General features: G+C 47.4%; 1 protein-coding gene across 3 annotated transcripts in view; it reads left to right on the top strand.

Annotated features, from left to right (window-relative positions):
* Window positions 1–5,254, top strand: part of KDM5C (lysine demethylase 5C) — a 39,399-nt gene extending 34,145 nt beyond the window's left edge. For all 3 annotated transcript variants that reach the window (XM_088453399.1, XM_088453401.1, XM_088453400.1), the window contains 4 exons: window positions 667–721; window positions 824–1,026; window positions 2,068–2,286; window positions 4,114–5,254. In XM_088453399.1, the coding sequence (XP_088309525.1) occupies window positions 667–721; window positions 824–1,026; window positions 2,068–2,286; window positions 4,114–4,125 (489 nt within the window). In that variant the 3' untranslated portion in view covers window positions 4,126–5,254. The remainder of the gene's footprint in view (window positions 1–666; window positions 722–823; window positions 1,027–2,067; window positions 2,287–4,113) is intronic.
* Window positions 5,255–27,113: the final 21,859 nt, after the last annotated feature.

Here is a 27,113-nt window from a genome sequence, read left to right as displayed (position 1 = left end):
AATTCTGGGCAGCGGTAAGTATGCGCAGTTAGTCAGGGATAGCAGGCTAGGATTAGGCACCCCCTGGGGAGTGTTAGGTTACGGGAACTGGGGGGGGGGGGGGGGGTTAGGGTTAGGTACCACTAAGGGAGACTTGGGGTCAGGGGGGAGGGGGCCAGGGTTCTTACCTGCGCCTGTTATGATTCTGCCCCATTTGGGCTCCCAGCATCTCAATACCGATTCTGCTTTTGGATATTGTCTGTTTATGAATTACAAATACAGGATTTCTGAACTTACTACTGTTTTTCTAATATTTGATTCTATGTAATACATTGTTTCTTATACTGTTGCAACAGTTTTTATAATGTTTGTTCCATTGTATTGAAATACATACATTTTTATATATATATATATATATATATATGTGGGATTATTTTAAACTAAAAGATTCAGTTGGAGTTTATAACTTCCCGATATTGGCTTAAGTGTTGGTCTGAATTGTATTATTTTGTGTTCTTTACACCTTGTCATGGCAAATGTCTTCAGCCTTTATCCCTCGGGTGGCTGGTTGCACAACAAGGGGGTGAGTGCCTGTCTTTGAATATATATGAAGAATGGGGAGGGGAATAATCTCTTCTAATTATAATGCTTGTTTTAACCGCATACTAATTAGTGTTCTGTTTTCAGGTCTCCCATGAGAACGGAGACTCTCACTCAGAGAACGGCACTTGTGCCATGCCAGGTAACCTGCTCTCATCGGTGGTCTTATTCTAGGTCACAGTGGTGTTGCATGTGTACTAAATAGGCTGATTTTTTTATTTTATTTTTTTCCATCGCAACCAAGATCTAGATGCCCTGACTGTCCTGCTCCCTCGTATTGAAAAGAAGCAGATTCTGGAGATTTCTATTGGCTCAAGAGCTCTGCTTGAGGACCTCATGTTGGAAGGGGATCTACTCGAAGTAACACTCGAAGAAGAACTGAGTATTTGGAGGCTGCTACAGGCGTCGCTGACACCGTGTGTGGAAAGGCTGCGTACCCTGATTGAGGTAACAAGCGAGCATTAATTTGTACATGAAATCATAATTGCAGAAGCTATGATCACGGTCGGATGTTGGACTTTTGTTTGTTTTTCGAGAAGGTGGCTCTTATTTGGTTCCATTTTTGACCTCTGTATACCAATGCAGTGTTTACAGAGGTCTTTGTTATAATGTGTAAAAAGATTTTAAAATCTTCCTTTACCAAAGCGAGATGTGTTATCACGCAGGCCGGCTTGTGAACATTCATTGTTTGGTAATTGCCCATAAAGTCTCATTACTAATACAGCGAGTCCCATTTGTTTCAACATTGGTCGTGTGAGTTGTTGTTGGAAGTCCTAAATGCTTTAAGAATATTCATCTGGCTAACCACAGGTCATCCAATATAGATTTTGGCACATATGGTGCTGAACTAATGATTAGGTTGTATGCAGAGAAAGTTTATAAACTATACACTTACAATGCAAATATATTAATACAGATAATGCAGGTACTGTACTGAAAGTTTAAGGTATTTTGAAACCATTTCAGTAACATGTTGAGATATTGATATATACAGTGTGTGTGTTTGTATGTATGTATGTGTGTTTGTATGTGTGTGTATGTATATATATATATATATATATATATATATATATATATATATATATATATATATATATATATCCATATCCCTCTAGCTCCGGCGGCAGGTAGGGTGCCGGAGCCAGAGAGGGCAATCTAGTGCGCGCGCCCGAAAAGGGGCGTGGTCATGAAAGGGGCGTGTCTATAAGACGCATCCTCTTTTCGTCATACTTGGGGGCGTGCCCGGCACTTACGGACTTGCTGGGCAGCCCCCAAGCGCTGCATGCGCCCGGCGTCTATTCTCCGGCGGTGACCGGGACACCGCATGTTTCTCCACCCGTGGGACACTGCGGCCCGCGGGTGAGAACGGCTCCCGCAGGCTGTTAGGGCAGGGCGCTTGTTAGCTCCGATGTATGTGTGTCCACCCCCCAATTGACAGAGGACTAATTTCTATGCGACCAATTGCAAATTTGCTCCCATCATTCACAGATTGAACGTTGTGAACGGAGAGCAAGTCGTCTGAGGGGCAAAGACCAGGATAAAAGGAAGAAGAGGAGGAGTGAAAGGGCTGACGGGGAATATTCCCCACCAACGCTCCCGAAGGAGGAGCTGGGACCAAAGAGAAGTCGCAGTGACCGCGCACAGGACACGACGACAGACAAGGAGAGTCTGAGAAAAGTGGGTTCTGAGAGTAACCAGAATGGTGAGGTAAGAACGTGGCTCGATGGCATATAACCTACTGGTCTATGTGTGTGCTAGATTTCTGTAACATGAAATTCTTAGTCTGGATGTTTCCACCTAATTGCATGAGCGGAGGGGGAGGGGAGGGGGGGGGGGGGGGGGGCTGGCTGGAGTGGTTGGGTCTTTTACACAAGCTATAATCGTAACCGCTTTCAGGGAGGAATCCTAGTTATTCAATGGCTCAGGGATCCATTATGTATAAAGTGCAGAATGGTGCAGTACGGTTTCTACTGTAGCATTGGTGTATACACCCCTGATAGTTGTGGTAAGGTCCATGGATATCAATGTAGCAGAATGTGCAGGCAGACCTATAGTGAACTGAAGCCATATTTTAAACATGCAGCTTATTCTTTAGTAATTTCAGGGAGGCACAAGTGCGCACAGTACATAATGCATTGGTGATGGCACTAGTCCATATTAAGATGTATATTGGATGCCTGTATTGTGTATGTGACAGTCCACTATAATCTTGTAGGGATGTTCTCTTACCTGGGCTGTTGAAAGCCTTCACTAGCCTGGTGTACACTCCTGGGCTGCTGTTGGTAATAGTCTGTACTAGCCTGGTGTACACTCCTGGGCTGCTGTTGGTAATAGTCTGTACTAGCCTGGTGTACACTCCTGCACTGCTGTTGGTAATAGTCTGTACTAGCCTGGTGTACACTCCTGGGCTGCTGTTGGTAATAGTCTGTACTAGCCTGGTGTACACTCCTGGGCTGCTGCTGTTGATATTCTGTACTAGCCTGGTGTACACTCCTGGGCTGCTGTTGGTAATAGTCTGTACTAGCCTGGTGTACACTCCTCGGCTGCTGTTGGTAATAGTCTGCACTAGCCTGGTGTACACTCCTGGGCTGCTGTTGGTAATAGTCTGTACTAGCCTGGTGTACACTCCTGGGCTGCTGTTGGTAATAGTCTGTACTAGCCTGGTGTACACTCCTGCGCTGCTGTTGGTAATAGTCTGCACTAGCCTGGTGTACACTCCTGGGCTGCTGTTGGTAATAGTCTGTACTAGCCTGGTGTACACTCCTGGGCTGCTGTTGGTAATAGTCTGTACTAGCCTGGTGTACACTCCTGGGCTGCTGTTGGTAATAGTCTGTACTAGCCTGGTGTACACTCCTGGGCTGCTGTTGGTAATAGTCTGTACTAGCCTGGTGTACACTCCTGCGCTGCTGTTGGTAATAGTCTGTACTAGCCTGGTGTACACTCCTGCGCTGCTGTTGGTAATAGTCTGCACTAGCCTGGTGTACACTCCTGCGCTGCTGTTGGTAATAGTCTGTACTAGCCTGGTGTACACTCCTGGGCTGCTGTTGGTAATAGTCTGTACTAGCCTGGTGTACACTCCTGGGCTGCTGTTGGTAATAGTCTGCACTAGCCTGGTGTACACTCCTGGGCTGCTGTTGGTAATAGTCTGCACTAGCCTGGTGTACACTCCTGGGCTGCTGTTGGTAATAGTCTGCACTAGCCTGGTACACTGGCACTTGACTGTCTTTAACATTTTTCCCCATAGACGTGCAGGAAAATGTGTGATGTTTGGGTTACCGTAAACTTTCGTAATATCTGCAACTAAACATGGTGACTGCACATCACTGACAATTGAATTGCCCCTCAGTGTTTGTCTGATGAAGTACATCCACTGTATGAGTGACCTATGACCTTTTTCCTGCTCCATAACTGGGAACTTTTTGCTAATTTTTGACACTACATAGAACGAGCTTTCACTGCCTTGGAAAAGTTCAGACCTATAATGTGAAATCCCTCACTAACTTTTTTTTTTTTTTTTTTTTTCCTTCTCTCTAGAAGCGCTTGTGACATTCAGCCTCACCTGACACTATGGAACTGAGACAGTGACACTCCCCACTGGGCACACTCAGAGTTTTACCTCGCTGGACAAAGGAAAGAGGCGGCTGTAGGGGTGCAGCGACCTAGAAACCCCTCCCCTCTACCTCTTACACAGCACTCTGCTCTATACTCCCTCCTCTCCTGGTCGGAGGCGAGAACTTCTTCTTTCTGGGGACACCTAGTGGAAGCTGGTGCTACCGCCACGTGACACGACAAACCCCTGCTGACGGATGCAAAGACTTAGGAGACATTGGAGGATTAAAGAGCCTCCAGGTGGTGACGAGCTGTATGTTCTGTCAGGTTTTCTCCATGGGCCCCTGCAGGATAATGGAGCCCCAACAAGCATGTGGAGTTCGGACCCATTGAATCCCATTCTGGACTGAATCTGCACTTGTGACCAATACCAGCATCTGGTGTCACGTTGGGCGAGGGGCTACATTTGTCACGAAGGAAACTGTAACAGTGGGTTTTTTTTGGGGGGGTGTGGGGGCACACCTTTTATTTATTCCCTCCTTCTCCTTGTGGTTTATAGTTTCACTAACTGCCCGGCTACCCTCCTGTCGTCCCCACTCCTCCCCCCCCCCACCCGTAGTACAGGATCCATGGGGGCGCTCTGCACTTCCCACCCCTGTAAAACCTGTTCACTTTGTAAAGAACACTTTGTTTAAAAAAAAAGAATGGAAAAAAAAATCCAGAAATTTGTTTCTAGAAAAAAGTAAAAGGACAAAAAAACAAACAAACAAAAAAAATAACTCTGAAATCTCCATCCTGGAGCGTTATCTTTTCTGACAAGTAGAAATAAAGTTAGAGGTTTTTGGACGGTGTCTGTTGGTTTGCGTTGCAAGGCAAACTTTGCGCTGTGTTATACCTCAGTATTGCAGATGTTTATTTTACATAAATTATGCTAAGCATGACCTCCAGATGCCTGAGACTATGGTTCCTGCTTGTTTTTTGTTTTTTTATTTCCTGTAGGGAAGATTAATTTATTACCGTTCGTTACCTGGGACTGTGTCTACGTTTATGAAGTTGTTAGTCTTTCCTAGAGAAAACGACGAGATATCCCACTTTTTTAACAATTCATAAAGTTCTTTGACAATCACTGTGACTTCTGCCGTGGTCAGTGGTGGGAACACAACAAATGTTGCAACTATAGGGGAGTTTTACACTTCCCCCTTTAGGTTACTAATATTTTGGTTTGTACTCGCCCTCTTGAATGAGGGTGAATATGTTTTTAGTACGTTACCCTTGGATGTGACTTGGTTCTGCTTAATGCAAATATTGCAGTTCTATCCACTAAGCAATAACTTTTACATGGTTGATGTAAAGGCCTTGATTAAAAACCAAGAAGGAAACTTGGCAGATAAATATATTCATATAAAACTTCTAGGAATGAGCAAACCAACAATATTAAACTCACCTGAAGGTGGAAGTCCTTTCAATAGTATTATCGAACATTCGTTGCAAAACACTGTCTGTGTGTGGGGCTGGGTCTGCCGGAGTGTATATGGTACATATTGAGTGTCACACTTACATACAGACCTGGAGAGTTGGTTCTTGCACCTTTAGAACTACTGCTATACTGAGTCGTCCACCCTTTGCTAAATAAGAATGAGATCGCAAAAAGCTGGGTCCTTTTTTTTCCTTAAAACAGATGAATCTGGTGAGCACAGTAACTGGCATATAACACACATAACGAGGATTTAAAAAAAAAAAAAAAAAAAGGGAAGAACTATATATTTGCAGGACTACTGTGAAAGTGTAGCTGGTGACCGTCCACATAGGCAAGTGAGTACCCACTATGAGCGACTATACATGCTCCCGCGGGGTCGTTCATCTCATTGAGCAGCATGTAGGCTCAATCTGTCAATTTGATGAACAACTCCCATACTTATGTATGCATACTTAGGTGTCAAACGACTCGAGTACTCCTAGCAGGTCACGGTCTGTGGCTTTTTTTTTTTTTTATATTTCTACTTCAGGGTCCATAGGGGGTCCACAGGGTTGACCTTGGGGTATAGGTTGGGAACCAAATCCGGGCACCACGCAGTTAAAGCTTTTAGCTCCCAGGATGCACTGGGTCCACTCTCCCTATAACCCCACCCCCAAGCCAGAGGCACCTCAGTTTAAATTGGTGCCCGGCCGGAGTCGGGTCACCGTTAGCGCAGGGGGAGCTGATTAGCAGCCCCTAAGCTTATTTTATTTTTTTAGGGACAAAGTTTTTTCATGGACTTTGGACTCTTCAGAGCGGCAGCGTCGGACTGTCCATAGGACGTCTAAGCTGCCGCTCCGTCACCCCGCTGGCGCTGAGACGCCAGTACAGATCTGGGGATCTCAGCGGGACCCCAGAGTCTGTACTAGCCGGACTCTGCGGGCGCCCAGGACTGCTGCCGGATCCACGGGGAGCAGGTAAGGTCGCGGATCACCGCTTGCGGTGATCCGCGCATTTCAAATGCAGTCCTGTGCCTTCGGTCTCAGGGGACAGACCGGAGGCGCCGGCAGTGGCGGCGGGCCCCCCATACCCCGTGTGTCCACTAGACCACCAGGGACTTAACGATCGGTGCAGGGAGCCGGCGTCCCGGGGGTTAATAGCCGGCCAGGGGAGGCAGCCTTCCCTGTTACAGCGGCTCCTCCCCTCAGCTCAGCGCGCCTTTCAGTATCCATAGTCTGGCGTCGCTGAGCTGCTTCCTCCGCGGGCCACGCTTCCTCTGAGGTCTCCAGCGGCCATTTTATCTCTGTGGTGCAGCAGAAATCTCAGGATGGCAGTGAGTCCAGTCCCCCTGCGTACCTCACCATCAGGTCAGTGTACACAGCGCTGTAGCCTTCCCAGACACTGAATCTGGGCAGTTGAATGCAGTGTAATAGTGCAGTATATTATATGACATGTTTATGTATATATGTATATATCTGCATTGTATGTGACTTATGCTAGTGCTGACTGTACTTTATTCTCTCACCTGTCAGTGTATATCTATCCCTTTTCTTTATCTGCCCTAATACAGCTGTACTTAGGGTGGTTCTGAGACCTCACATTTATATACTTGTTAATATTTGTGTGGTTTGTCACATACTGTTGCGTGCTGCACGTTGCCATATTTTAGATGGAACTGTGTGTTGCATACGCTGAAAATGGGTCCCTGCAGCTATTTTTGGCATCAGTCAGGACCAGTATAGTGCTGCTTAATATTTCCGCCAAGATGGGTCAGATATGTCTGACCAGGAGATAGAGCGTTATACTGCACCCATTTTTACTATCCTGCAAGTCATGTGCTGCAGGTGTTAGTGCGGAGGATTTGACTCATAAAGGGTTCTGTATGTGGCGTCATCTGGTGCCGGCCTCTTTCACGACCCCCTTGGGCGGTTTGTTTTCTCGGGATCCTCTCAATTGCGGATCGCCGGGCGGGCCCCATTGTTGTACCTCACTTGGGGTTACTTCACCATACTGCCCTTTTCATCTCAGGGTATCTTGCAGCTTCTTGCACTCTTCCCCTGTGACACAGACTACCGCTCCCTGCAGGGGTTTTTTGCAGTATATGAATTCCCCCTGGTGCCACAATAGTCTGTCATTCCCCTTGCAGGGATTACCACAACAGCCACCCTGGGTGGATGTCGTTTTCTACGAAACGCTAATTGGCGTGGTTGACGCCCTGTGGTTACTTCCCAGTTGGCTCTGCCGTGAACTGGGTACTGTTCGGGGCTCTTTCCCTCTTACACGGGGGGAAGCCTATTTCAGGTATTATTATCCCTGCTTTAGGGCTGGTAGCAGGTCCATTCTGGTTAGAGTGAATGTTGACCTGCACCTGTATCATACACCCTCAGTATTGCGTGCCTTCGGGTTACCTGTTGCTGACTAGCGGGTGGATCGCATAGCGGGACTCTGGCTGTTGCCAGATAGGAGGTGTTACAACAGTGTTTGGCCTCCTGTCCCAAATTCCCTGAGGGTCATCACGAGCCCCTCCTGGGGGGGATGGGCGTGTTACTCGTCTGATTACAGACGTTACTACGCCTCCCATTCCTGCGTGGTCGGATTCTTCGGATCCGTAGGTGGTAACTCTGCCTGAAATCAGTATACTTGCTTTCGGGAGTTGTTACCCATCCTACCATGGCTATAGCATGGTTGGTTAATACTATTGCATATTGGGTTTGATGCATTTGTAACGTTTTTTCCCCTCCAACACGTCGGGGGTTCAAATGTATTTGGTCGCTCATGTAATATATGCAGTTGTCATAGGTGGACATGCCTATATTGGATACCAGTCTCCTAACTTTCAGAGTTCCGGCTGCGACTGTATCCTCCGTAATACCCTATGGCTGCGCTCTGAGAATGCAGAGGTGCAGATACCATCTTTAGGGTTGATATTGTTTGGTCCTGACCTTGACAAGATTGTAGTAACATTGGCAGTATTACTAACGACAAGTTTACCGCTTTCAGCTATGCACACTACAAGGCCTCAGACTAAGTCTGTTAAGTCTTTTTTGTCCTCTCGGTCAGCCTAAAGGTCTGTTTCTTCGTAGACTGTCGGCATCTACAAGGGCCGACATATCCAGTACCGAGCAGGCCTGGACTGCCAGCCGATCCTGCTTCTGAACCTACGGATATCTCTTCAGTCTGACGGGACAGGCCTACAACTGGGAGATACCGATTTTCTCAGTTCGCCCGGTATTAGTGTCAAGTTGCCGCGGCTACGTGGGTAGGAGGGTACGCCCTCTTTACAAGGGCCTTACAGATCCAGAAAGCTATGCAGTTGTTGCGGTAAGCGGAGCTAATTGGGCCATCCCCACTATCTCAGTGAGGGACTGGTTGTTCTGTTTTCTTTCTGGTGCGGTGGCTGAATGGTCCTCTTTGGCCTGTTCTCTGTCTCAATTCCCTGAACCAGTTCCTAAAGCTACCTGGGCTCAGGAGGAAATCCCTATGCTCCATCATACGATGTTTGGAACCTGGGGACTTTAGGGTATCACTGGATATACAGGACGCGTGCCTACGGGTACTTACAGAGACCTTTCCTCAGCATGGGCTGAGGTTTGCTGTATCACAGCAACACTTACAATTTTTCGGGCTCTGCCTGTTGGGACTGTCCTCAGCCCCACAGGGGTTTACCAGCGTTTTGGATTTTCTGACAGTTCTTCTGTTCAGTATATCCCAATGCTCCTGTACCTGGACGGCCTCCTGCTCTTAGCGGGATCACCGGGGTACTTTACGGCCAGGTCAGGATGACTGTGGCTTCTTCAGGGTGCAGACGTTTAATCAACGGGGAAAAAGTCCTCCCTGCATCCCTCTCTGGGTATTCTTCATCTAGGATCCCTGCTGGATTCTCAGAATCTGAGAATTCTTCTGGCGTAAGACGGAATCTCCTCTCTTCCATTAGGAGTACATGGTTGTCTGCGCAGTCGACAGATGTCTTTACACTCTGGGATGCATGGTGGAATGGGCTCAGTTCCATTCCAGGCCTTTCCATAATTGGCTCATCTCCAGATGGAATGAGTTTTTTCTGTCGGATAACTGTTCAAACGATGATGCTCTCTCCGGAGGCAAGTCGGTCCCTGTCCGGGTGGCTATGGCCATCTCGTCCAGGGTTTTCTTTGCTAGGGACAGTGTCTGGACCGAATCCTTTTCAGTGCAGTTGGACGTCTGTCGATTCCACCCTGTCAATTAACTTACTCTGGCATAACTCTTGTTTCCCGGTGAACCTGAAAAGGTTCAGTCCGACAGGGTCAGGACAGTGGCTTCCTTTTTAGCAACACTGTTCGTTGGGTGGCAATGACAGGTATGTCACATATTCGGACATAGTCCGAGGGTCTCCTCCCGACCATCTCGGCAGCGTTCATTTCAGGAGCTCTCCATTGGGAAGCGGGAGTCCTCAGCCGTCACGACGTGCATCCCGGGGACTAGTCTCTTCCCCAAGAGAGGTTTCATCTCCTGGTGAGCAGGGGGGGGCCCCCCTGAGGTGACCCTCATGGCCTTCTGACTTTATCACACTAGGGTGTTACAGTTCAGCTCTGGGGATTCTGAAGCAAACTTCAGCGACTCTTTGTCGGTGAAGTGGTCCTTCCACTTTGTGTACCTGTGTTCTCCGGTCTCCCTTCTTCCTCGAGGTCTTTGGAAGTGTTTTCAATCGAGACGGAGATGCTTTCCTGCTGGTGGCTCCTGATTGCCCCAGATGTCAGGGGTACTTGGATCTTCGGAGTCTCTACATCGATACTCCATCCCTGATGCTTCACTGCCCGGACCTGTTGTCTCAGGGTCCTTGGTTTTGCCTTGGACCTGGGTCGTTTGTCTTTGACTGTGTCCTTACAGTGGTCTTACGGCTTCCCTGGCTTTGTCATCGTTGGAATGATTAGAGCACATGGATCAGCTTTTGCTGGGACCTACCACAAACTGTGGAAGCCATAAATCTTATGGTATTGTACCTGTCGATACAATCCTCCGGTGTCCAGGATTTCCAGATATTCTGGCATTCCTTCCGGCTGGCTTGGGTTTCACACTTGGCCTGGTCTTCCTGACAGTGCGGATCTCTACACTGTCAGTATGGTTAAGATATGGAATTGCTTCACTCTGGTATCCAGTTCATCCTTTGGAGTGTTTTCTTGATTATGCCTCCATTTGTCCTCCCTAGGGACTCCTTGGGAGTAAGTAGTGGTTCTTCGTTACCTCCGGGGACAGTCAATGGAACCGCTGGTTGTGATAGCCATTACATGGTCTATTGCTTAGGCTCTCTCTTTCTCTCAGGGTGTTTATATCAACCAGGAGAGTGTCTGAATTGGGAGCGTTCTCATGTGGCTCCCTCTTCTGGAGGGCATCATGTCAGGGTGGGAGTTGCTCTCGCCCTGTGTTTCTTCTTAGTGGTTTTCAGGTTCCATATTATTCTGGAACTTATGGTACGGCCATTCTGTCCCCAGTCCTCTCGGCTGGTGTGGCCTCATTGACTGTGGTCTGGCCTCTTTGGATTTATGTGATCCGTTCAGGTTCCTTACGGAAATCGGACTCCTTATTGGTGGTCTGAGATTTCTGGTTTTCACAGGAAAGGATGGCCGGCCTATAACCAAATGTTGACTTGGATGGCCTCGTAGGTCTTCCTCAGGGGCCTACCCATGGGTAGGCCTTCCTGTTGTTGATGCTTGTTTTTTCTCGGGCCATGTGACCCTCGTGTGCGGCTCGCTGTGGCGCCTCGGCTGTTTTGCCTTACTAGGTGGCCACGTGGTCTTCTGTCCACACCTTTTTAAGGTTCTAGGCATTGGTTTCCTTTGCCTCTCAGGATGCTTCCTTTTTGGCGACGGATTCTCCTCTCAGCACAGGAGCGTCCCCACCCTTGGTTGAACTGCTTTGGGACATCCCCAAGGTCAACCCTGTGGACCCCCTATGGACCCTGAAGTAGAAAACAAGAGATATGGTAAGAACTTACCTTTGTTATCTCTGTTTCTACGAAGTCCATAGGGTCCACAGGGCGCCCGCCCTGACGCACCTGGCTTCATATGGGCTGTGTGGCTGGTCACCGGTTTTCCGTCTCCCATTTCGGTGAGTATGGTTATTGAGTGTTCCAGTTTTCTCTCTCTTTTTCTCTCCTCCTCCGGCCTTTGGCTACTTACAAACTGAGGTGCCTCTGGCTTGGGGGTGGGGTTATAGGGAGAGTGGACCCAGTGCATCCTGGGAGCTAAAAGCTTTAACTGCGTGGTGCCCGGATTTGGTTCCCAACCTATACCCCAAAGTCAACCCTGTGGACCCTATGGACTTCGTAGAAACAGAGATAACAAAGGTAAGTTCTTACCATATCTCTTGTTATTCATGCACAAGTGAGGTATGCTGCATACACACGTAAAGATATTCTGTCCAACCATCCAACTAGTTGGTTGGAATGAAAATCTGGCAACGTATGGGAGTAACTGATGATCAGCAATTTGCTCCTAAATGCCAGAAACCAGATGAAAATAGTCGTCAGACATGTTTGAACAAATTGTTTAGATCAAACATTTAACAAACAGTTTTTGTCCATTTTCCGGCGTTTGGGAGCAAATAGCTGATTGTCATTTGCTTTCATACCTTACCAGATTTTCATTCCAACCAATCAACTAGTTGGATGGTTAAAGCTGGGTACACACTTAAAGATTTTCTGTTCAGTCTATTCTTTTAGGGCAGTAATGATCCCACCTGCTTTTACAGATAGAAATCCTCAAAACATGACCTGCTGGGACACCCTGAGGGTTGGCGTAGAGAACAACTTACCCTAGACTGTAAGCAAAAGGTTCCCAAATGCTGTCCTCAAGGCACCCTAACGGTCCAGGATGCACCGGTCCTGCCCCCAAGCCAGAGGCACTGCCATTTCGTGTAGTCAGGGTGTTTCCTGTGCCTCACATCTATAGAACTAAGTGTTTGTGAGGTTGGTCACATACAGTTGTTTGTTGCACTTTGCCATATCTGGGCTGTGTTTTCCTGCAGCTTAGCCAAGCATAAGGCAGGACCAGTATGTTGCATTCCTACTAGTATCCTACATACATGGTGGCTGCATTATACCAGATAGGTTATGTAGTAAGTGTTATACTCCACAGGCCCATCATACCACCCAGGTACTGGACGCAATTGCGGACCGCCTAGCGGTTCCAGCTGTAATTCCCCCTATGGACTTATCGCAGCAGGCCATAATTCCCCCTTTGGGGTTGCCACAACAGGTTCGGCTATACAGGTACCTCCTGTGCCCCCACTATGGGTAGATGTACTCTCTTAACTCGGTGCAGACTCTGGTGGCTACATCTAATGCCTTTCAAACCATGTTGCAAGTTGAGAAGCCCTTACCCAGTAAGCCCTCTAAGCATCCTGTGTTACCATCACAGTCCACGCAACTTTCAGATTCTGAGGTGGCAGAAGATGCTGATCTCTCTCATCTTTCTCCAGAGGGGAGTCAGCTTTAGAGTCTATCAAAAATTAATATTCCTACCTTGGTGTGAGCTGTCAGATCCATCCTATTAGATGATGACGAGCCAACTCCTAAATCCAATCACCCTCTGTTTAAACGACAGAAGGTGGCTTCAGCAGAATTCCCTCCGGATCAACTAGCTGAAACATGTCTGCAACCTGGCAATCGCCTGGTAAGAGGTCTCATCCACAATAACGTCTAACCTCATGTTACCCGTTTCCTGTGGCTCATTGTGCAAAATGGGAAACACCCCCTCCGGTGGATTCACATGTTACGCGTTTAATTAAAAGCACTACGTTGCCTATCCCTACAGTTACTTCCTTGAAGGATCCTATGGATAGGAAGGTGGAAGCTTGCCTGATATGCTCTTACAGGGGCTGTTGCCCGTCTGACCATGGCTATTGCATGGGTGACTAAAGCTATAGAGAGCTGGACTAACACTCTTGGACTTTCTTTTTCGATCAGAGGCTTCTAGGGATCAGATGTCTTTTGTTGCTCACATATGAGATGCAGCTTCCTATATTGGAGAAGCAACATTGAATGCCAGTCTCATAACCTTCAGAGTCTTGGCGGTGTCTGCCCACCGTACCCTGTGGCTGCGTTCATGGAAGGCGGATGCAACGAAAGGCCTTTAAGGATTACCCTATAATGGGGAGATCTTATTTGGCCAGACCTTGACAAGATTGTAACCACGGGAGCACCAAATACTGCATTTCTGTCTTCAGCAACTTCTACTACAAGGCCTCGGACTACATTTTTTAAGTCCTTTCGTCCTCAAGGAAAGCCTAAAGGCCAGTCCTTTCCTAGGCAGTCGGCCTCCCCAAGGGCAGCTAAACCCAGGACCAAGCAGACCTGGAACACCAAACGCACTGCTTCAAAACCCGAGGATAAACCATCAGCCTGCCTGGATGGGCCTCCCCCTGAGGGATCCCAGAGTGGGAGACCAACTTGTTCAGTTCGCCTAGTGCTGGTGTCAAATCACCACGGATGCTTGGGTAAGAGAAGTGGTCTCTCACTGGTATGCCCTCTCATTTCTTCGATGGCCACCCAACCAGTTTTTCTACAGTTCTTACTGCAAGCAGGGGCAATTGTCCCAGTCCCGCTATCTCAGCGAGGGACTGGTTGTTGTCCTACTTTCTGGTTCAGAAGCCGAATGGATCTCATCGGCCTATCCTCTACCTCAAATCCCTGAACAAATTCCTCGGTACCCAGGTTCAGGATGAAAACCCTATGCTCCATCATCCTAGCTAAGGAGCCTTTGGACTTCATGGTATCTCAGGATATTCAGGACGTGTACCTACAGCGCCCTCACATCAGCAATATCTCCAGTTTGCTATACTACAGCAACACTTCCAATTTCAGGCTCTGCCCTTTGGACTATCCACAGCTCCAAGGGTGTTTACCAAAATTATGGCTACGTGGCCAGGGTGTCCGATGGTTACCATATCTAGATGACCTCCTGCTCCTAGCAGGATCCACAGAAGTACTTCACCGCCATCTGCAGGTAACCATTAACCATCCGTGCTTGTGCAGGAAAGCATTCAACTGGAAAAAGTCCTCCCCGAATCCCTCACAGAGAATGATTCATCTGGGAGCCCTGCTGGATTCTCAGGATCAGAGACTCTTCCTGACCTCAGACAAGATCTCCACACTTCAACTACGAGTGTGCAGATGTCTCCACAGTGGCCGAGTGTTGGTCCACTCAGCAAGGTAGGTTCTGGGATCCATGGTGGAATATGCTCAGTTCCATTCCAGGCCTTTACAAAGGCTAATCCTCTCCAGGTGGAACGGAGCTCCACGATGGTGCTCTCTCCAGAGGTGCGTTTGTCTCTATCTTTGTGGCTACAGACATCTCATCTAACCAAGGGTCGCCCATTTTGGATCCCGGTCTGGGTAATCCTAACATTGGATGCCAGTCTCCGAGGCTGGGGTGCTGTGAAGGGTCCGCTTTGTTCGAATCAACCCTGCCAATCAACATATTGGAACTTCAAGCTGTCTACAGGGCCCTCAGACTGGCCCAGCACATAGACTTCACGGAAAACCTGTACAGGTTCAGTCCGACAATGCCACAACAGTGGCTTAAATCCTCCAGGGAGGTACTCTAAGTCGGGCAGCTATGGCAGAAATGTCACGCATTCTGACATGGGCCGAGGGTCTCCTGGCCATCTCTGCAGTGTTCATTCCGGGAGTTTTCAATTGGGAGGCAGACTTCCTCAGCCGTCAAGACGCGCATCCCGGGGAATGGCCTCTTCACCAAGAGGTGTTTCAACTCCTAGTGAACTGATGGGGCTTCTCAGAGGTGGACCTCATGGCCTCCCAACACAGTTGCAAACTGCCAGTGTATGGGTCCAAGACAAGAGATGCCGAGGCAACCTTTTGTAGATGCATTATCAGTTTGCGTACCTCTTCCCTCCAGTCTCCCTTCTTCCTTGCGTTCTTTGGAAGTTCAAACAAGACAGAGGCACTGTCCTGCTGGTGGCTCCAGCTTGACCCAGATGTCATTGGTACTCAGATCTTCGGAGTGTCTCCATCGACACTCCATTCCTGCTCCCTCAACGACCAGATCTGTTGTCTCGGGGGTCCTTGCCTTGACCTGGGTTGTCTGTCTTAGATGGCGTGGCTCTTGAGACATCCCTCCTGAGATCCAAAGGATCTAGCTCTGTGGTCAAAACTATGCTCTGAGCACGCAAGCCAGCCTCTGCTCAGATCTACATAGTAATTGTAAAATAAATAAATAGAGTACCTGGCGCTTAATGAGTGGATATCACAGCCTGAAGTTCACAGCTGATAGCGTTAGTCAATCCCAATAATCAAAAAACATGAAAATATAATAGAAGCAGCTGGAAAGTCAGGTTGTGTAAACAGTGTAACAGGTTCGTTAGTTTTGTAAAATATTTATTAACAAAAATGTATCAAAACATATAATATACCTCTATTAGTACATGTTTTAGAATAAACAATGAGGAATAAAAACACAATGTTGCAGAGTAGACAATCTTGTGACTCACTTGGAGTCTAAGTGGTTTCTGATATAGTTGAAACAAGTTCAAAGGTATGGATATACTTGCCAATCAATCGAAAAATTGAAGAAATATACTTCTATGAAAGGGGATTTGAATAATGCTGACAGCCACAATCCTTAGGAGCAGAAGGAATATTGATCCCGGTGTCAGTGAGGGCTCAACCTAATTGAAAGGGAGCCTAAGTGTCCGTGAATCTCCTGAACCAGCCGAATGTGTCCTAGATGGGGACACTTAACTCCTCGTCCGGCAGCCACCCCTGTTGATAGCAGGGGGGGATGTGTAGATAAGCCGTAATTTGTTAATATCCTCTGTTGGAGCAGCGGATACAGTAGGGAACATTTTTGATAATTTTGTGGACACCTGTACCAGCGTGTGATTACTCGTTAGTGGGTTCTCGGTCACTGAGTAACTAACGGAGCTGGCAAAAGAGTTATCAAAAATCTTAAGTTTAGCCTTAGGGGTGAAAGAAATCCCCAAATCACATTTCCAATCATTTAAAAACTTGGGGGCTGCAGGATATGTGTTTGCTATCAATAATTTATAACACAAAGGCCCTCATTCAGAGCCGCTCACTATTTGCGGTCGTTCGTTCTAAAACAAGGGGTGGCTATTCAAATGAACCGTTCGCTAATTGCGGTCTGTTCACGCCTCTGTCTGAACGAGCGAGCAAAACTTGCGGTTGTCATTTTGAAAAATACGCCCCCTTGCCGCTCGCACCATACCTCATGTCCGCTATTTATTAGATTAATCGAGTACATTGAACAGCGTATGAACTGCTCGCTATTCTTGTGGCTGGTTTTTTCAACCGCTATTTTGTGAGCAGTTCTGAGTAAAAAAAAAAACAAGTGACGTGGTCAATGACGCTGCTGTATTAATTATGCACTCCCTTAAAACGCCCGTTTTGACCTTTAAGCACGCATGCTTTCGAATTCGACACCCCCGTTTTCAAGCACCTTCCCCTGTTACCACCCACAAACGCCTCCTTCTGTCACTCAAAATAGCAGGCATTCGCTATATAGCGAACAAACGATTTTTGGCCACACTGACTGGTTCGCGCATGCGTATTAAAATCCGTACGCGTGCGTAGATGTGCACGCGTACGAACGAACGGCTCTGAATCAGGGCCAAAGATAGAGAATGGGACGGGTGAGCAGCTGCCAGGCACATCTCTTCAAAGGAGGGCAATGGTCTACTGCAGGCCAACCGCACTTCTCCACTTTGAACAAAGGACCTGACTCAGACCTGGACGCTAAGAAGTGTTCGCTCGTAGCTGGCCGATGTTCACATTCTGCGCGTGCGCGAACCAGAGCTAGAGATCGGGAAGCGATCGCTCGTTGTGCATAGACAGCCCAGCAGAGTGAGTGACGGGAGAAGCCGTTTGTGGGTGATGACAGGAGCTGGCCACTATAAACGGGGGAGTGAAGATGTGAACGCAGGCGTGCCTGAGCGTCTCAATTCTGTTTCAGAGGCGTACATAATTGACAGGCAGTGTCCTAGTACACGTCACCTGGTTGTTTTTCAAACTGAAATGCAGTGCTTGAGGTAGGGTATAGTCAACCTCAAGCGCTGCCTTCCCTTCCGATGTACCGATGGTTGCATACACTTCCTGGAGATGACGTGTGCAAGTGGGCGTCTGCATACACAAAGTGATTGCACACCAATACATATTGGGTGTGCTTATGCCTTGCCACGCGAACGCCTGCTATGCCGTCACTTTGCCGAATTTGCATACGCTGGGTGCGAAGGAACGCATCTTGCGACCAGGTCTGAATCGGGCCCAAAATGCTTAAGCTGGCGGTATCGCCAAATCTCAGCTGCCGGCAGGGACCGCTTGGTCTGAAGGGAACTAAAGAGCATGAGCATGATCTTACCAGAGTCCACCAGCTGACCGACTCTGGAGACACCCTGCGCTTTCCATTTATCAAACATGTCCAGAAGTACCTGGTGGGAAATCAGGATTATCAAATATCTCCTCAGCTTATTCCATATATCTAAAGTGGGACCTATGGTAGGATGGGGCAGACTGGGAACTTTAGATCTCCATGGATAGGTAGATAGAGCTGCAGAAACCGAGCGATTTTCCAACTGGACCCATTGTCTGGCATCCCTGACCCTCGTCTAGTCCATTATGCGACCAAGCATTATTGCATCATAGTAAGTGGGGAAATGCTTAAAACGAGGTTTGCGGCCAGCCCCAAAAAAGTCTCTCACTATGTTATGCAGCTCACGAAACCACAGCTGAGGGACACTTATGGGCAAAGACTGTAGTATATATAGTATAAGACCTGGGGCAGAACATTCATTTTGATAACACTAACCCGCCCCAACCAAGAAAAAGTCTTCTTTGTCCAAGTCTTTAGTTCCAATCGCAAGGTCTGTAGTAGTGGCTTAAAATTATATTCAAACAATCTGGAGAGATCCTTATCAAGAGTCACTCCATTGTATTTGAGACTAGAGGTGAGCCAAATGAATGCGAGTCAATAGCGTAGGAATGAGCTGTTAAATTCACTGCTACCGAGTTTGAATAATTGACCTTGAAATTAGATAAAGCACCAAATCTGCTGAATTCTGCCACTAGGTTAAGGACAGAGGTGATCTGATTGGAAAGTACTGCTAATAGGTCATCAGCAAATAAAGCTAAGTTATAGTCGCCCCGCTGGACACATAAACCCGTCACATTGGGATTTGCCCTAATAGCTCGTGCCAGTGCCTCCATGCAGAGAATGAAAATTAGAGGGGATAGAGGGCAGCCCTGTTTAGTACCATTTCTAACCCCCACCAGTTCAGATAAAAAAGTAGCTTCTACACAAGCAAAAATCTCGCCTAGCTGAGTCAAACCTTAATGAAGGGAGGTGATATAGCGATATTATTCGATGTAGACATTCCGTTCCCAGACCCATATGTACGAGGACCCCCTGCATAAACAGTCACTCAACCCTATCGAACGCCTTTTTGGCATCAGTGGAGAGGAGGACAACCGGGACAGAACCACCATCAGCAGCCAAGTGTATCAAATCTATAACTTGGTAGTGTTGTCCCGAGCCTCCCTCCCTGGAACAAATCCCACTTGGTCAGAATGTATAAGATTTGGGAGCAAAAGCTTAAGTCTATTGGTGAGGATTTTAGTGAATATTTTACTGTCTACATTAAGCAATGATAAAGGGCGATAACTGGAATATTGGGCCGGGTCCTTACCCACGTTTGGAATAACAATGATATACGCCTCAAGGGTTTGGGGTGAGAAAAAACATCATCTGTAATTGACTTAAAGGCCAGGAGCATTTTACGGAGCAATAGTTCCCGGAACGACTTGTAATAAGCAACAGAGAAACCAACCTGGCCCGGGCTTTTCCCAGATGGAGTCCACTTAAGAGCTACCTCTAACTTGGACAGGGAGAAGGGGGAATTTAACCCAGCCCTGTCTTCACCTGTGACAGTAGAAAAATGTACGTCACAAAGATATTGTGCTATCAACTTCTTCAAGGTATTAATCTCTTCTAGAGATTTAGGATCACGCAGATTGTTCAGTTTAGCGTAATAAGAATGGAAAGCTGCTGCGATACTCCTAGAAAGTGTACGAGCACCATCCGAAGGCTCAAGGATAGTTTGAATGAAGAGGGAAGCTCTTTGAGCTCTGAGGGCCCTAGCTAAATATTTTCCTGGCTTGTTACCCCACAGGAAAAAGCGGCTTCTACACAAGCAAAAATCTCGCCTAACTAAGTCAAAGAGTAGTTTATTCAGAGCTACTCTAGTAGCAGTCAAGTCAGAGAGAAGCTGGGAAGAGGGGTGACTCTTATGAGATGTTTTTAGGGAATTAAGTTTCTGTAAGAGGGCTAATTTTTGTTCTAATTTTTCCTTCTTCAGCATTGATGCCAACTGGATCAATTTGCCCCGGAGGACACATTTGTAGGCCTCCCAAACCGTGACACCAGAGACCTCTGGAGTTTCGTTAGTAGAAAAATATTCATGTAATGCCAACTCCAACTGAGTCCTGCACCAAAGATCAGCCAGAATCTGCTCATTTAAGCGCCAAAGGCACTGCTTAACAGAGGGGTGAGAGGTCAGCAGTGTCACGGAGATAGGGGAGTGGTCAGACCATGTGGTGAGCCCAATGTCGGATTGCTGAAGAAGGTGTAGAAACATGTGAGGTAAAAACAGGCAATCAATTCTTGAATAAACGTGTAATCCCTATCGCCCGGATGCTGGAGCCTCCAGGAATCCATCAGCTGGTGGTCATGCAAGATACGTCGTACCTGCCTGTGTTGCTTTGTGAAGTGTCTAGTGGAGGGTCCCAAGATGTCAAGTTCAGGTTGAATGGACCAATTCAGGTCCCCACCAATGATCGCAAAGACAGCAAAGGTTCCATCTGGTCAATGGATCTTAGCAAAGAACGTCGACTGATTCTTGTTGGGAGCATAATCATTAACGAAAGAGTACAATTGGCCATACAGTGAGCATCTCACCATAAGCACTCTACCCTCCATCAACACCGTGTGTGAAAATCTTAAAAATTTTGAAAAGGGAGTGATATTGAGATCAATATATCTACTCCCAGAGATTTAGAACTGCTATTGTTACTTAAAAAGACAGTGGGGTAGTTACGATCTGAAAATCTCTGCACTGCTCCTAATTTAAAATGTGTTTCCTGAACAAACACCACCCCTGCTTTAGCTGCATAAAAATCTCGGAGGGCCCTAGTCCACTTCTCTGGAATATTGAGTCCCTTGGCATTGAGAGAGACTATTTTAATAGTCTGCACTCGCGCATTAACCATCATAAAAAATAAAAGACAGTAGATGAGCTAGGTGGGGAAAAAACACAGAAGGGAAGTAAACATAGACAACAAACAAATTACACAGCAAATGTAAATAGACAGTAATGCAGTTAAATAAGCTAAGATCATAATGAAGAAAAGAAAGGACACTTCCAGAGAACCCGAACATGTACAACATGTCCAGAATCCCAGGAAGCACAACAAAAACAAAATTCAAACGTAAAGAAACGAGTAGTATATGCCGCCACTTGGGAGTTCAGGTGTGGGAAACACAACCGAGACCAATTCAAAATAGGCGGTGAGGTGGTCACTGTGGGTCAGTGACCACAGCATTAAGCTAGAAAGGTAAACAAGAAATAGCGAATACACAACCCAATAACCCAACTCAACCCAACCCAATGTAGAATAGCTTAACTGGAGCCGCCTAGGAAATAGACGTTAAATGAAACAGGCAAATAACATTACAAAATCTAAGCATCTTTGGAGTAACATTACAAAATCGAGGCATCTGTGGATAGGAATAGTATCTCGCCATCAGCAGTTTCTATAACCCGATAATGAGGTGCAGCAATCAAAAAAGATAAAACCGAAGGACATAGTTGATGGAAAGCTAAACAAAAACGAACAGGTTATCATCTCCAAAACCCAAATAAAATGTTCAAGAAACTCTAGTGAGAGGAGAGGTAAGTCTGCCCGTTGGAGATCTATTATGTCTGAGCAGGGGACCCAATTAAACGTGGGGACCTGGGAGGCTTCGGATTGCGTTGCACAATCTGCCAATCATTATTGGGATGAGAAAGTTCCTGCGGTATGGAACGCAGCAGTGGCTCTTGCCAGTCTGGCAGGGAGATCAATGGTAGACCTAGTTGTGTACAAAGGGAAGCTCGATCAGCTGAGTCCTTAAAGGTGTGGGCTTTGCCATTGTGTGAGACTTGGAGGCTAAAGGGAAAGCCCCACCTATATTTATCCCCAACTTGCGAAGTTCCGAAGTTAAAGGCTGTAGAGCTCTAAGCTTCTGCAGGGTAGACGAGGACACATTCTGAAAGATCTGAATACGCTGATCATCCACAACAATAACATCGTTCTGGCGGACTGTGCGAAAAATGTCTTTCTGGGGAAAATAATGCAGGCGGCATATGATGTCTCTAGGCCGCAAGGCACGGTGGGCCCTATTAAATTCAATATGAGAGTTGAGGTCTTGACCTAGAAGTTCGTTAAAGACCCTAGTGAGGAAATCAATAATTCCTTGAGGCTGGGTGTCCTCTGAAATTCCCTAATCCGCAAGTTATTCCGTCTTCCACGGTTGTCCAAATCGTCTAAGCAGTCGTGTAGTTGTTGGAATTCAGCAGCCTGACGGAGGACAATCGCACGGAGAGCATTATGAGCAGCAGCAGAGTCCAAAGTAAATTCCTCCATCGAGATCAACCTAGTGCCAAGCTGAGACACCTCAGATTGAATAGAAGCAATCTACGAACGGACAGTGTCATGAAGTCGGCCTTCCAGTTGTTCGACATCCTGCTTTGTTGCCCTGGATCGAAGCATATGCAGAATCTGAGAAATCTCAACCAAATCCGTAGCAGGGGCCGGATTAATCTACATCCCCAATACATGTAGATTAGTGAGTAAAATAGAAGGCAAATCCAAATGGCGAAGGACCAAAAACTCAGTGAGTTATCCAGAGCAATTACAGCAATCGACCACCAGGTGGAGCGCCAGTCACTCAAATGTTAAAGGACAGTCACATGAAATAAGCCGTGGAATATTAATGGGACGCAGACCTCACTGCTCTGTAGATAGTCAGGTTGTATAATGAAAATAGTGCAGAAGGAAAGTCTCCTCTCTGTAGCCCCGGTCACTGCAGCTTCTCAAGTGTCTACTGCGCTGTTAACACAATGTTGGACCTCCTATAAGGCAATGTAGGACTCCTAGAAGGTAAGGAGGCAGCCTGGTGGAAATGCAGGGAACAAACAGAGCAGAGAGACACTCTGACCGAGGTAGGCTACGATTGGGATATGTAGGGCCGGCAGCAGCGGAGGTCAGCCAAGGGGAGCTCCGAGGGTAGGCAGAGATCCTGGGGGCAGGAGACTAGCGTGGGGGGTGGAAGTTACCGCTAAATCCACCTTATGAGGTCAGGGGCAGTAGGAGCCAAGTGTAATGTGTCCGCCCTGGATGACGGCAAAGCTACGCGCGCCTAGATTGTGTATTTTATTATTCTTGGGGCAATGTCTGGCAGAGGAAAGAATAACAAGCAGGCTGATGCTGCTGCTCCTACTCTGGTGTCTTGTAAGTCCTGCTCAGCGGGCTTAGCTCCAGAGCACCTCATTCAGGATGGTCTTTGTACAACTTGTTATACCGCCCCGGGCCCATCAGCCCCGGTGTCATCTCCTCAGGACCCACCCTGGGCTACCTTTTCACAGGTGCTGGCAAAAATTGTGGGACACCTAGCAGCCCCCGTGGTAGCTCCCCCGATGGCATGGCCACGGCAAGTTCTCCCTGAACATCCTTTGCCTCCCCATGGGTAGACGTATTTTCTACCTCAATAAAGAGTTTGGCGGATACCTCCACAGCTTATCCGCAAATGCTGCAAAAAGAGAGGCCTTTACCTAGTAAACCTACTAAGCGTGCTGTTCTCTTCCCAGTCCACCCAGCTATCAGATTCTGATTTATCTGGTGAGGCAAAAGACACAGACCTCTCTCACTCTGACTCCCTCTCGGGACATAAGGAGCCGACCTATAAATTAAATATACCTGCTCTGGTGATAGCTGTAAAATCTATTCTACAAATAGAAGAGGCAGAACCCGCTCTTAAGGCAAAACAGCCACTTTTTAAATGATAATAGGTAGTTTTACCAGAGTTTTCTCACTCTGACCAGCTATCTGATCACATGAATGAGGCATGGAATATGCCCAGTAAAAGGTTTCAGCTGCCTACACGCTTAAGTTCCTTTTACCCTCTTCCAGCTACAGATTGTACTAAATGGGAAGTTCCCCCAGCAGTGGATTCCCAAGTCTGGTCAAGAATGCTACCTTACCCATCCATACTGCAACCTCCTTGAAGGAGACTACGGATAGAAGCTTGTCAAAAATCTATATACTCTATTACAGGAGCTATTACTCGTCCTGCTAGGGCTACAGTCTGGGTGGCAAAAGCCATTGAGAGTTGGGCAGAGGCCCTAGAAGAGACTTTTCCCCCTGATGCTTTGAGGTAACAGCTGTCCTTCATATCTCACATTAGAGATGCAGCCTCCTACTTAGGTGGAGCAGCTATGGATAAGGCTCTCCTAGCCTCCAAGGCATCTGTCACTTCTGTAGTGGCCCGATGTATTGTTTGCCTCCTCTCCTGAAAGTCAGATTCGGACTCTAAAAGGACTCTGGAGTCTCTGCCTTATTCTGCAGATATCCTGTTTGGCCCAGAATTAGATAAAATTGTGACTATCTTGGCAGCTTCCAAGACAGCGTTCCTGCCCTCTGCATATAATGCGAAGCCTCGGACGTCATCCTATCGTCCTCAAGGAAAAGCTACAGTTCAGTCCTTTCCAAGGCATCAGGCATCAACTAAGGTCTCCAAGCCTTGGACCAAACAGACCTGGGCTACTAGACGTACATTTACCAAATATAAATACAAGCCTTCAGCCTGATGTGGCAGGCTTTTCTCTGGGGGCTCCCAGGGTGGGAGGCTGACTGAGAAGTGGTCTCCTATTTAAAGAAGGGTCACCCTTTTGGATCCCGGACTGGGCTCTCCTCACCACGGATGCAAGCCTCCGAGGGTGGGACACACTGACCGGCCAGCACTCCTGTCAAGGCCACTGTATCAACATCAATCAACATCCTGGAACTTTGAGCCATCTACAGAGCTTTCACTCTGGCTCAGGATATTTTTCAGGGAAGGTCAGTACAAGTATAGCATTGCAACGCCATGGCAGTGGCCTACCTCAATCACCAAGGAGGCACTCGAAGTCACACAGCAATGGCAGAAGTGTCCCACATTCCCACATGGACTGAACACCATCTCCCGGCCATCTCCGCAGTATTCATTTCAGGAGTTCTCAATTGGGAAGCAGATTTCCTCAGCTGTCACAACGTGCATGAAGGAGAGTGGTCTCTACATCCAGAAGTCTTTCAGCTCCTGGTGGACAAATGGGGTCTACCGGATGTGGATCTCATGGCCTCAAGACGCAACCACAAACTTCCTGTATATGGAGCCAGGACAAGGGACCCCGATGCAGCCTTCGTGGATGCATTGTCAGTGAAGTGGACTTACCATTTGGCGTATCTTTTCCCTCCAATTTTCCTGCTTCCTCAAGTTCTTCGAAAGTTCAAGCAGGAAGGAGGCACAGTCCTGTTGATTGCTCCAGCTGGGCCCAGTACTCCATTCTTCAAAGTCTCTCTTAATCTTTCATAATGGCAGGGCTGTTCTTAGAATGCACCCGGGCTTTCTTCCCAAGGTGGTTCTCGTTTCCACCTAATCGAGGAAATTGTGGTCCCGGTCTTTCAATCAACAGGTCTCTTGGCAGGTCAGGCCTCTTTGGATGTGGTCCATGCTCTGAAGATCTATGTGGACCGTACTACTTCCATCAGGAAATTGGACTCTCTCTTTGTCCTATATGGATTCCACAAGAAGGGATGGCCAGCTAACAAACAGATCCGGCCAGATGAACTTGAATGGCTATCTCACAGGCTTACACACAGACTGGCCTTCCTATGCCGGCACAGGAGCTCATTCTACTCGTGGTCTTCTGTCCACACCTTTCTTAGATTTTATGCCTTTGATACATTTGCCTCTCCGGATGCTTCCTTCGGGCGTAGGGTTCTCCTCTCAGCTCAGGAGCATTCCCAACCTTGAACAACTGCTTTGGGACATCCCCATTGTCTCCCTTGTGGAGCCCTATGGACCCTGAAGAAGAAAAGGAGAGTTATGGTAACACTTACCCTAACTTGTTGACTTTCTCTCTTCGAAATTCATAGGGTTCACAGGGCACCCTCCATGATGCACCTGGCTTCTATGGGTTTCTTCTCTTGGTCCCTTGTTTCCTTCTCTGTGTGAGAGTGTGATTCTTCAGTGTACCAGTCTTCCTTCTCTCCTATCCTGCTCCTGCCTTGAGCTTGTTAACAACACTGACTTGCCCTCAGGCTGTGGGCAGAGTATAGGGGGAAGGACCGAAGCATCCTGGGATTGAAAAGCTTTGTTGTTGGTGCACATTTCCCTCTGATGCTTCTCGGGAACAGCTGTCCTACATCTCTCACATTAGGGATGCAGCCTCCTATTTAGGAGAAGCGGCTTTGGATACTGGTCTCCTAGCTCCCAAAGCATCTAGTACTTCCGTGGTAGCCTGCCATATCATTCGGCTTTGCTCATGGAAGGCAGACTTAGGGGCATATTCAATTAACCGTGGTGTTCACCCCACGGCCAATTGCCAGCCAAAATCCCCGCGACGCGGGGAAAAGCTATTCAATAAAATGTCCTTTTTCCCGTGCCGAAAACACACATTCCGTAAACTGCGGAATCAATGTTTTTTTGTTTTTTTTTACCCGTGTGCGAGCCCGATTTGGTGGTTTTTATTAGGATGAGCTGCAAGGTAAAGTCCAACTGCGGATATTCATGCGTGGGGTATCCCCGCTAATTTAATAGGTCCGGTGTGGCTAATTGAATATGCCCCATAAACTCTATAAAGGCTTTGGAGTCTCTGCCTTAGGGTGCATACACACCAGGACAATATTGGCACAATTTGGTGTATCGGCACGACAAATCGTGTATATCGTATAGTGTGTATACATAATTATGTGCTCCCGCTGCTCGCATGCGTTATCGTGTGATTGGCTGTGTTGCACAGTCAATCACGATATCGCATGTGGCGCCATACATATTAATGAAGGACGGAACAAGTAATCGTTCCATCGTTCAATAAATTGTGCAGTGTGTACTAGCAATCATGCGATGTCCATGGTGAAGGCAAATCACCCTGAACATCGGCACGATTGCTGGTTGTTTAGGTGTGTACCCAGCCCTACTCTGAGGAGATCCTGTTTGGCCCAGAATTGGACAAGTTTGTGACTATCTTGGCAGCTTCTAAGATGGCGTTCTTGCCCTCTGCATCTACTACGTAGCCTCAGATGTCATCCTTTCGGTCCTTTCATTCCAAGGAAAAAGCTAAAGGTCAGTCCTTTCCACAGTAGTCACCATCCACAAAGGTGTCCAAGCCAAGAACCAAACAGGCCTGGGCTACTAGACATCCTGTCATTCCTGAGGCAGTACCCCCA

The sequence above is a fragment of the Taudactylus pleione genome, unplaced genomic scaffold (genome assembly GCF_031769625.1).
Source record: "Taudactylus pleione unplaced genomic scaffold, aTauple2 ptg000579l, whole genome shotgun sequence".
Classification (NCBI taxonomy): domain Eukaryota; kingdom Metazoa; phylum Chordata; class Amphibia; order Anura; family Myobatrachidae; genus Taudactylus; species Taudactylus pleione.
The sequence above is the reverse complement of the archived record's forward strand: the minus strand, read 5'-3'. Positions and strand labels throughout refer to the sequence as shown.